Genomic DNA, 11,000 nt, shown 5'->3' on the forward strand with positions numbered 1-11,000 from the left:
TGCTTACACAGAAACACAGACTGGCCTAATGTGCAGGACAGGCCCAGCTGATGGGCCCTGGATACCTTGAATCTAGTTCCACAGGCAATAATAAATTTAATTTAAAAATTCATTAACAGGAAGAAGGCACGACAGAGGCAACTCTGTACTGGAGGAAAACAGGCGACGTGCATGACTGAACACTAACGGACGCAGACAGAAAAGGGAGAGTACTTAATTAGATTCCTAAACTCTTCTCTCCACTTCGCTGATTCTCGTCTTTTGTCCTGACTGTATTTTCGTATTTCTTTATCAATTCATTAGTTTTTCGCTAAGGAGCCACAGCTGAAGGCCTTCCCTTTATTTCTCTGGGAAATATCAATTTGTCCCCTCTCAATTCTAAGTTTTCTCCCTCTGAACACCTCGCACATAGACCATCCCTTTTCTGTTCCTCCTGTCAAAACCCCAAGGTCAGGCTTTCTCCATTTCTTTCCCTGTAGCTTTTTTTTTAAATGGTCAGATTCATCTAAAACATCCCTACACACATTACCCCTTGCTCAAAAGTCCTTGAAGGCAGAGATGGCAAGATAGCTTAGTGGTTAACGTGAACCTGAGTTCAATCCCTTGTACCCAAATGGTAGAAGGAGAGCATCTACTCCAGCAAGCTGTCTCTGACCTTCATCTGTGTGCTGTGGTACGCGCGCGCGCGCGTGCGTGTGTGTGTGTGTGTGTGTGTGTGCGCGCGCGTGCACACAAAGTTTAAAATTAAAAAAAAAAACTTAAAAATGTCATATTGGCTGAGGGGGGGAAGATAAAGATAAATAACAGAGTGTTATTACCGGCATGTGGGGTGAGGCGTCATCAGGACGTTGCCTTGACATTAGTTTATTCTTCTCTCAGGGTCTAGATCAAATTTTACCCCCTTACTCATCCCTCTCCCATCATTAGACTAAAATAATTCGAGCCATAGATGTAATCTAAAATTTTTCATAGCCACATTTAAAAATAAAGAAGTTAAGTTTTTTAAAAAGCCTAATTTTTTATTTAACAGTGTCCGAATCATCATTTCAACATGTGGTCACTTAATGAGTCAGTGTCCATCGTCTTTGTACTGTCTTCAAATTCCAGGACATCTCTGTTCAAACCCGCCTCATTTCAAGAGCTCAATATTGCATGTGGCTAGTGGTTACTGTAATAGCAGAGGTCTATACTCCAAAATCAATACTTTAGACTGGGGAATTATTGTGTTTTTGCCACTGCTAACGAGCAAAGTTGGCACCACCTTGTTTTTAGGTACATGTCTCAGACTGGATTTTAAAGGTATCACCAAGCATTGAGTCTCCCCAACTAACAACTAGCCACCCCCACCAGCAAATCAGTTCTCACTAGCTGGACCACTGTGCAGCATTTACTTCATTTCTCTTGGTCTTTCTGCCTCAGTGGAGGTGCTTGCTGCCTTACCTGAATGACTGCAATCTCATCTAGTTTTCTAGCCTCAAGTTGATCCTCCATACCCTTATGTCCACCCCCCCAAGTATGCAGGGGCTTGGCTTCCGGTTACCTGAATACAACCCAAAGTGGAAATCAAGGCCCCTCACAAGCTGTCCTCAACCTTCAATTCTCACCTTCAGTTTTCGCTAACCACTCTTGCAGGTTTTTTTTTTTTTTTTTTTTTTTTAAATCTCCCTTAACAATGCCCAACCTTCTCAAGTTTTTAATCCTGGTTCTGCATCCAGGAGTGACTTTGTTTTCCCGGGTTTAGCAAACTACTTTTGCTCCAGCTCAGGTGTAGCTTTTTCACTGTCCCTAGGTAAAGCTGATTGCTTGATTACTTAGCACAAAGGAGACACAAAAAATACGTGCAGAACGGATGCCGAATGTCTAAAAGTGGTCCTCTTCACCTCACCCAAACCAAGCACAGCACTCACAACTCACAGCAATATAAATAAACGCAAGCAGAAAGCAGTGAAACTCCTCCAGGGTAGTGATTTTGACTTTCTCTGCTTTATCCCAAATATATACTTGCTTTCTCAAGCATGATCGTGCCTGTTGAGGCCAACCAATGAGAAGTATGCAAAATCCAAGAACAAAGATGGGTCTGGACTAGTCCTGGGGCTTAGAGAGTGGGAGAAGTCTCTCCTTAGTGGTTCAGGTAAAGAAGGGCTTTGAAACACGCAAGGGAATTGTACATTAAAGGTTGGAGGGTAGGCATAGATAGTGGCTTAAACTCTCCCGGTGACAGGAAGATTATTGGGGTTAGAGCGCCTGACGTCTGGTTTCCTGAAAAGTATATAAACAAGGAAAATAAGAATAAGGTCTCGGGAAACACAATGGCCGTGGAAGCACTGCGAGCAACAATTCTAACAAGGTGAGGCATAAACATCTCAAGGGTCTTTGAAGTTAAGGAGCGAAGAGGACACCTGGCCTCGTGTCTCTGAACCCAAGAAGGGTAGGGAAGGCTTGCGGGTACCGCGGCACCACGGCAAGGAGCCCAGGCTGGACTCGGCTAGACTCTTAGCTCCAACACGATGGAAGGTCAGAGGGAGGACCCATAGGAGCGTTACAAACATCCCGAGGTTTCGACCCGTGGAAATTCACTTTTTTTCCCCCTCGCGGAACGCTTATTCCAGGAACCACGGAGACGGTCACAACCGAAACCGCGGGAGCGCGTCAGGGAGACACCGGGCCGGTGCAGGAACCCAGTCCCCCGAGGACCTCCACCCAGACCCGAAGGCTCCTTTCTTTTTCCCGTCCTCACCTGCCTGGTCGTGCTCCCCCAGCACCGTCCACCGCCCTTCCCAACCCCCAGTAAAACGCAGGTTCTAGAGCGAGCAGAGCAGGCGCGCGCTCAGCGGCGGAGAGCGACCGGCAGGAGCCCCTGTGTGGTGGCCGCCATCTTGGGCCTGAGGCGAGCGGCTGAGGCGGGGACGACCCGGGCGACACCATCTGTGGGGGTGGCGGGGGACCGGGTTGGGGAAGACGACAGCGCAGAAGCTCACCAGTCTTCTCAGCGTCGATCCAAGTTTTATTCAGAACCTCTCGTGAGTATATGAAAGCTTAAAAATCAGAGGAATCGCTCGTGAGAAGACAGAGAGGCGTTGACTTGACGTCGCCACCCCTCTCCTCGGGGCTGGCGCGGGGAGTGGTAGCTCCTGAGGTCCCCGCTTCCGCTGGCGCTGGTGGCCTAGCTGCCTACCGCTGCCCTTGGTCGTGGGTCGTGCTCGGCACCGGCTGCAGGTGGGTCTGGGGGCCCGGGTGTGACCCGTCGCGGTGGTGCAGGAGGGAGCGTCCTGGGAAGGCTCGCGTGGAGGGAAACCAGGGTTGCCCCCGGGGGACCATTACTGGCTGCCCGCTGCACACCGCTTACCAAGGGTGCTCTGAGCCTTATCCCAAGCGTCTTTGGGGACCGCCGGGACTGCAGAGGGCACAGCAGGGACCGTTGCTCCCAACCAGAAGCAGCGCACATTTGCACAGGCCCAGATACCTGCCTCCTCGCCCAACTTCACATTCCTAAATAGGAAACCCATTTGTCTTTTAAAAACACGACTTTATGCTTAGTTTCCGGCTTGTGTACGTCACGATCTCAAGGGTGCCATCGCTCTACGCATTTAGCACTGTTTTCCATGGCTTAGGCGACACTTTGTGAGCAGTGTTTATAAGGAACTGTGGGATCCAGTTAGATACATGGTATATCTCTTAAAATGTCTATGAGTCCGGAGTGGACTCACCAAAATAAGACACTGGTTTCTGTTTTATTCTTGGAAGGGTAAAGAAAATTGTGTTAGAGAAAAATACAGAGAAAATGTGGGCTTTTTGTTGTTGTTTGTTTCTTTTAAAAACAAACAAATGCTAGGTGTGGTGACGCACGCCTTTAATCCCAGTGCCAAAGAGGCAGAGGCAGGTGCATGCTCGTGAGTTTGAAACTAGCTTGGTGTACATATTGAGTTCTAGGCTACACAGCGAGGCTCTGCCAAAAAAAAAAAAAAAAAAAAGTTATTTAAATGTTTATCTTTGTATATACATGGAGACAATAGTACACAGAGTTTAAGTCGTGTCGGGGTAAAGATTGGCTGGGTATTATGCTAATCCTGACTCTTCACTCTGTAATCTAAAGCAAGTTACTTGACCATAGTTGAACTTGGATTTCTTCATCTGAAAAAAAAACTTAATGTCCACTGCATTGAGACATTGTTACTTAACAAACCTGCAGTGCTGTGGTAAGGATTATATGATTTAGTGATTAGGCAGAAACACCTCTTACAAGTGGCCCACATCTGTAATTCCAACTATTTGTGAGGATGAGGCGGGGAGGGGTACAATGCCATACAGTAACTGTCTCAAAAAAAAAAAAAAAAAGATTCAGCTCGTTAGAAGCTTGCAAAAAAAAAAAAAAGAGCACTTTAATATTAAAAGATACATGGCCAGGGTTGAGTGTGCAGTTCTGTATTGAAGCGTGTGCTTTACAGAGAAAGCCAAGTGCAACCCCTAGCTTCCTCCTTCCTCCTTCCTCTCCCTCCCCACAGGAGGAAAAGACATAAGACTCCTTAATGTCCTAACATGAAACCCAGTTCTTTTTGTTAAAATACTATGGTGTGCCCGCTTTTAATCCCAGCATTCAGAAGGCAGAGGCAGGTAGATCTCTGTGAGTTCAAGGCCAGCCTGGTCTACAGAGTTTCAGGATAGCCAGTGGTCCACAGGGAAACCCTGTTTAGAAAATCAAAACAAAACAATCCCCCCAAAATACTACAGTTACTTCAAATTCTGAAATAAAAACAAAATTCTTTTTATGGGCCCTCATAGGGCTAGAGAAATGGCTCGGTGCTTATTGCTTTTCCAGAGGACCCGAGCTTGATTCCTAGCACCTATTTTGGGTGGCTCACTGCTCCATCTCCAAAGGGTTCTGACTCTGGCCTTCTCAGGCAGCTGTACTTATGTGCATGCACACACACACTTTAAAAAAAAAATTAATATAAAAATAAATCTAAATACGTAAAAGGTGATGATTAATATAGTGTTCTCCTTAAGTACCAGCCAGGAATATATTCCTTAAAATAGTTAACTGGCCCTGTCCCCTTGATAAAATTCTTAGCTCACCCAAAATCTAGATTTGCCCAGTGAAGCTTGTCCAGGTCCTTACCACCTGTGTCTACACTGGATGAAGCTCTAAGGATTTGGGCCCATGGCCTAGCTCCTTCCTCTACTTCCCCTCTTCCTCATTCTGACTCAGATGTCCATCTTTGCCCTCCCGGCTCATCTACCTGCAGGAAACCATCCACACAGATAGTATTCACTGCACTGCTCCCCAAGCCCGTTGACTGTATACTGTACCGCTGTAATATGAGACGCCTCTCTAGGACTAAGATTTGTCATTATCTCTATGGATATTCCTTCAAGGTGATCGAATCCAACCATGGATTCTATAAAGAACCCTTTTCTTAGCTTCACTGTCATTACATCTGGAGTCTGTAAGAGCCGGTATGTGGCAAGACCCCACAGCGTATCTCGTCTCTTCTAAATAGAGCCAGGCCAAGCCCGTTTCTTAGAATACCAGTAGTAATGTCTCGTAGCCTACAGGTGGCTGAGCTTATTTTAAACTGTTCTGAGCTGGGAATCAGCAAGTACTCATTAATACAAAATAATGTCCAACAGCTGTATAAACGATAAGGCTAACACTTAATATTTGTGTGTGTGCGCATGCAAGTGTTTGTGTGTGTGTGTGTGCGCCTTCATGCCGCAGGTGGTGACATGGTGGTGCAGAGGTTAGAGGACAACTTTCAATTAAGCATGGGAAGTGTAGGTGACCACTGAGTTTACTGAACTTGAACACAGTCTCATGAATATAAACATTGTCTAGTTTTTTGTTTTTTTTTTTTTTTTTTGGGTTTTTCGAGACAGGGTTTCTCTGTGGCTTTGGAGCCTGTCCTGGGACTAGCTCTTGTAGACCAGGCTGGTCTCGAACTCACAGAGATCCGCCTGCCTCTGCCTCCCGAGTGCTGGGATTAAAGGCGTGCGCCACCATCGCCCGGCATTTGTCTAGTATTTTGTAGTTAAGTGCTTTTAAAGTAACGTCACCTTATTATCATCTCCATTCTTGACTGGCTCAGGTTTACAAAGCAGGTAAACAGTTCACTTGGTGAGTCCTTGGTTAGCATTCAAGAACTACTTTAAATATGCTATGCTACTTAATAAAGGCGAAGAGAACCACTGTCTTCTTGGAAATAAAGTAAGATTGGCTTTACTTTTATATCTCCAAGAAGCATTTGTATCCAAATCAGTGGGTGAGTTGTTCTGGAGTCTGTAAGAGCCTTTATGTGGCAAGAGCCCCATAGTCCTAGCTCATCTTTCTTCCGAATGGAGCCAGACCAAAGCCATCTCTTAGAATGCCAGTAGGAATGGCTCTGCTATTCCAGTCTCATCCTGGAGGTAAGGCCAAAGATTCCCTGGTTCAAAAAGACTCCCCAGGTGGTTCTGATGTGTAGTTCAGGTTGAGAATTTCAGCTGTGCTAAGCAACAGACTACAATATAAAACAGATGGACAAGTTGTAAATATATATTCTTCTCACGTGCTACATCATAACTGATCTAGAAAATCAGTGATGTTCAAACTGGAATTTGCTATAAGGAATATTACATATTTTTGAACTATATAGTAACTGCAATGTTTAACTTCATGATTATCGTCTAACACTGACTTTAGGTACTAGGTTCTTATAATCTGACAAACAGAATTGTGTTAATATAGAGACCAATATCAGGAGATGAAGCAGGAATGGAATCTACATAAGACAAACAGCGGCTATGCTGAGCACTTCTAGCAGCAATGTATTGCTTCTCCTAGGGCTGTCGTGTCCTCTCAGACACTGTACGTGATGTGTTCATTCGCATGTGAATGTGTTTTTGTTCCATCTGTGTATACAAATCTTAACAGAAAATTGGCAGTTCAGTGGTGTTTTTATTGAATTCAGCACACATTTGTTATTTTTTACTTGATTCCTAGAACACTGCCCATTGGAAAGGTTCAAAGCTAAAGAGAAATATCAACTCAAGGAGAGAAAGTGTGCTGTGACACAGGAGGCATTGTTTGGAGTTTGCTGAATTGGAATAGTAGCTTGTTATTAATAGCTACTTGAGTTAAGCCGTTGTTTTTTTTTAGTGTATTTTATTTTTGCATGTTTTGTCTGCATGTTTGTGTGTACACCACATTTGAGCCTAGTGTCCTTGGATGTGAAAAGAGGTCATTGGACCCCCTGAAACTGGAGTTATGGATGGTTGTGAGTTTGCATGTGTGTCCTGGGAACAGAACCTGCATCCTCTGTATGAACAAGTACGTTAACCACTGATCCATCTCTCCAGTCCCGAGTTAAGCTGTTTTTATACCGTATAAAATGAGGATAAGAGTTACTGCATGTTCGCCAGGCCTTGGTGGCACACACCTTTAATCGCAATACTCGGGAGGCAGAGGCAGACAGATCTCTGTGAGTTTGAGGCCAGCCTGGTATACAAGGGCTAGTTCCAGGACAGGCTCCAAAGCTATAGAGAAACCTTCTCTCGAAAAACAAAACAAAAAATTTTCTCCTCTTTTTATCTTTTATAGTCATTTAATTTTCTGATCTTGTGACATTATGTTCTTGTCAATTATTTTTTTAATTCTTAAAAAAATAGCTTTTAATAAATTTATCTTTACTCAAAAAGTCTAGCCAGGTGGTAGTGGCACATACCTTTAATCCCAGCACTTGAGGCAGAGGCAGGCGGATCTCTGATTTCAAGGCCAGCCTGGTCTACAGAGTGAGTTCCAGGACAGTCAGAGCTACATACAGAAAAACCCTGTCTCAAACAACAAAAACACAAAACCCAAAAAGCAAACAAAACCTAGTAAAATAGTATTAACTTTGTATTTGCATTGTGAGAGCATCTAGGAATATTTTACCTATGTGGAAGTTCTGAAGCAACATAAAGAGTGCAAATACTCATTTTTTCAGGTAAAATTTTTTTAAATTCTCCATTTTTTGGCTCTATAGCATATCAAATCACTGATGAAGTAAAAAATAAGATTTCATGAATAGCATATCAAATCACTGATGAAGTAAAAAAGTAAGATTTCATGAATAGTGTGATGCAGTATAATTTTTATTAGGTTTATTTCTGTGCGTGTGCATGCATGGAGGTCAGAGTATAACCTGTGGAAGTGGTTCTCTCCCTCAACCATGTTTCTGGGTTCTGGGATCAGTCTCAGCCAGGCTTGGCAGTAAGCACCTTCACACAATGCATCACACTGGCCCAAGTACAGTGAACCTTATACTAACCGTTACCGCCTAATCTAGGTTTTAATTGCATTCTGATGTCAAGCAAACTTAAAGAGGTATGCTTTTAACATGGCATGCCCACAGCTGTCTTCCTATTTCAGAAGCAATTTAAAAAATGATTTGTTTTAAGCCAGGTGTGGTAGCTTACACCTGTAATCTCAGCACTAGGAAGGCAGAGGCGGAACGTCTGCGGCAGGCTCAAGGTCAGCCTAGTCTACACAGTAGGTTCCAGAATGTAACTGTAGCAAGGTTGAGTCTGTCTCAAAAAACAACAAACCCTCCAAACCAAAGGGCAATTATTGACTAGCATACTACTTGTACATATTAAAGGGATCCCCATTCTTGTAGCGTGCATGGGTTATATCCATCCTTCTTCCGCTCTTGTCCCCATTCCTAAGGTATATTGTTCCCAGCACCTAGTGATCCCTATCCACCTTTCAATATTTCAAAGCAGTTGTATAATCATTTTTTCCCCTCTGTTTTAGCAGCCACGATGACCTTGCTTCAGCTTGTACGTGAACACTGGGTTCATATACTTGTCCCTATGGGATTTGTCTTTGGATGCTATCTAGACAGGAGGGATGACGAAAAGCTAACTGCCTTCCGGAATAAGAGTATGCTATTTCGGAGGTTAGTTCACATAGTTCTGGGGAGTTTGGGCTCTTTTTTCCAGAGATAAAAAAAAAAAAAAAAAATTGGTGTTGTTTTTTGTGTTTTGTTTTGTTTCTGTTTTTTTACAGTCAAGTGATGGATACTTTAGGCTTGTTATTGTATGAAACTGTATGATTATCTCTGGAATGTAAATCTTTATTAATCTTTTCATAGTCACTTTAAAAATGGTTTTCTTTATGTGTGTGTCACATGTTGTGTGTGGGTACTCTTAGACGCCAAAAGAGGGCATTGGATTCCCTGGATCTGGATGGAGTTACAGGCAGTTGTAAGTCTCCCAGTGTGGATGTCCTTTGTGAGAGCAACAAGCACTCAACCACCGAGCCTCATTATGCATATCTTTGTACTTTTCGCCCCCTCTCACTGGTCCCCTTCCTCTCCCACATGTCATTTGTATTTAAATCTAAATTTTTGCATGCTAGAAAACATGCAATATTTTATCTTTTCTAATTTTCATTACCCTTTATTGTTACCCTTTTCCTTGAGGTCTCCCCTCGTGGTGCCCCCCTTCTACAAAGTCAAAATTTTAGTGTAGAGGGGCTGGAGAGATGGCTCAGAGGTTAAGAGCATTGCCTGCTCTTCCAAAGGTCCTGAGTTCATTTCTCAGCAACCACATGGTGGCTCACAACCATCTGTAATGAGGTCTGGTGCCCTCTTCTGGCCTGTAGGCATAATGCAGAAAGAATATTGTATACAAAATAAATAAATATTTAAAAAAAAACCCATTTTAGGGTAGAATATTTTAGCGTAGAAACAAAACTTAAGCCAGCTCCCCAAAACCTATTATGTGCTTTCATTATATGTTATTGTATATCATGTATGTCTTAAGTCATGATATAGCTGAAATAAATGGTAATGGTTTGGCATCACTGCTTGAGAGCTTTGCATATGGTGACTGAATGGTAACACCCAGCAGCTACCTGGGCCTACGGTGTGCCTAACCAGACCAGGTAGTATCTGCCAGTGGATAGAGCTATCTGGATTGGAAGCTCAAGGGGTAAAAAGACTTAAGTAGCATCCAGTGTCACTATGCAGGTGTGGTTCACAAGACTGGTATTTCAAGAAAGATGAAATGAGCTACAAAGGATCCAGAAACAATTAAGTGTACTCAGAAGAGAGTACTTTGTAAATCAAGAGATTACTGTTCTTTGAGCTGGGGAAGAGACAGTAAAAGTTTATGGGAGAACTGAATGAATGTTTATGATGAATCTAATGTAAATGTAAATAAGCCAATTTGATAGAATGTAAACAAATATAAACTTCTGGCCCTCTCATAAAAAGAATATTTACATGGTGGCTGGAGAGATGGCTCAGTGGTTAACAGCATTTGCTGCTCTTCAAGAGGACCCAGGTTGGTTCCTGTACCCACGTGGTTACTTACAACTACCTAACTCCAGTTCCAGGGAATCCAGTGCCCTCTCCTGGCATGCTAGGACACCTGCACACACATGGTGCATATATATACTTGAAGGCACACATATACTCATAAAATAAAATTTTAATATTTTTAAGATGGTTTACTGTTTTTCCTTTCCTTCTTTTCACACAGGGAACTGAGGCCCAATGAAGAAGTTACTTGGAAGTAAAGCCTGAGGCTAAATCTCAGAATGTTCACATTTTAAAAGTCATTGAAGAAATAAAACATTTATTATTTAATTGGAAGAATTTAAAGTGTAATTCTTTTTACACTTTTTATTATATCTTTTGTATTTTATTGAGGTAACCTTCCATTATCAGGCACAATTTGACTTAAAAAATGACTTTTGAGGCCAGGTGTGGTGGTACAAGCCTGTACTCTTGGCATTTATGAGGAAGCTGAAAGATTGCTGCAAATGCAACATCAACTTGATTTACATAGTAAGTTCTAGATCACTAAGGATGTGTGTGTGTGTGTGTGTGTGTGTGTGTGTAGACCATGGCTCAAAAAAAATCAAAAACTATAATTGAGCATGTTTTTTACATAGGTATCCTATTTATTCTTAGCATTTAATTTTCTGTTTCTCTCTTTGGATTACAGTACTATGAAGTCATAACTACTGTTTTTTTTTC

At 42.8% G+C, this 11,000-nt stretch overlaps 2 protein-coding genes across 5 annotated transcripts in view; one reads left to right on the forward strand and one right to left on the reverse strand.

Annotated features, from left to right (window-relative positions):
• Positions 1-3,106, reverse strand: part of Cpsf2 (cleavage and polyadenylation specific factor 2) — a 28,943-nt gene extending 25,837 nt beyond the window's left edge. For 2 of the 3 annotated variants that reach the window (XM_057782340.1, XM_057782338.1), the window contains exon 1: positions 2,738-2,894. The gene's annotated coding sequence lies outside the window, so the exon portion shown is untranslated. Of the gene's footprint in view, positions 1-2,737; positions 2,895-2,978 lie in introns of those variants that run through there. The other variant, XM_057782339.1, reaches the window with a different exon arrangement.
• Ndufb1 (NADH:ubiquinone oxidoreductase subunit B1) lies at positions 3,084-10,607 on the forward strand. Of its 2 annotated transcripts, none has more exons than XM_057782342.1 (3): positions 3,084-3,216; positions 8,768-8,912; positions 10,501-10,607. In XM_057782342.1, the coding sequence occupies exons 2-3, from the start codon at positions 8,776-8,778 to the stop codon at positions 10,535-10,537; spliced, it is 174 nt and encodes a 57-aa protein (XP_057638325.1). In that variant the 5' UTR covers positions 3,084-3,216; positions 8,768-8,775; the 3' UTR covers positions 10,538-10,607. The 2 variants fall into 2 exon arrangements, with proteins under 2 accessions (XP_057638325.1, XP_057638326.1); XM_057782343.1 differs by having other exon boundaries at positions 3,139-3,216; positions 8,771-8,912.
• Positions 10,608-11,000: the final 393 nt, after the last annotated feature.

This window comes from Chionomys nivalis, chromosome 10, assembly GCF_950005125.1.
Source record: "Chionomys nivalis chromosome 10, mChiNiv1.1, whole genome shotgun sequence".
In the NCBI taxonomy this organism is placed as follows: Eukaryota; Metazoa; Chordata; class Mammalia; order Rodentia; family Cricetidae; genus Chionomys; species Chionomys nivalis.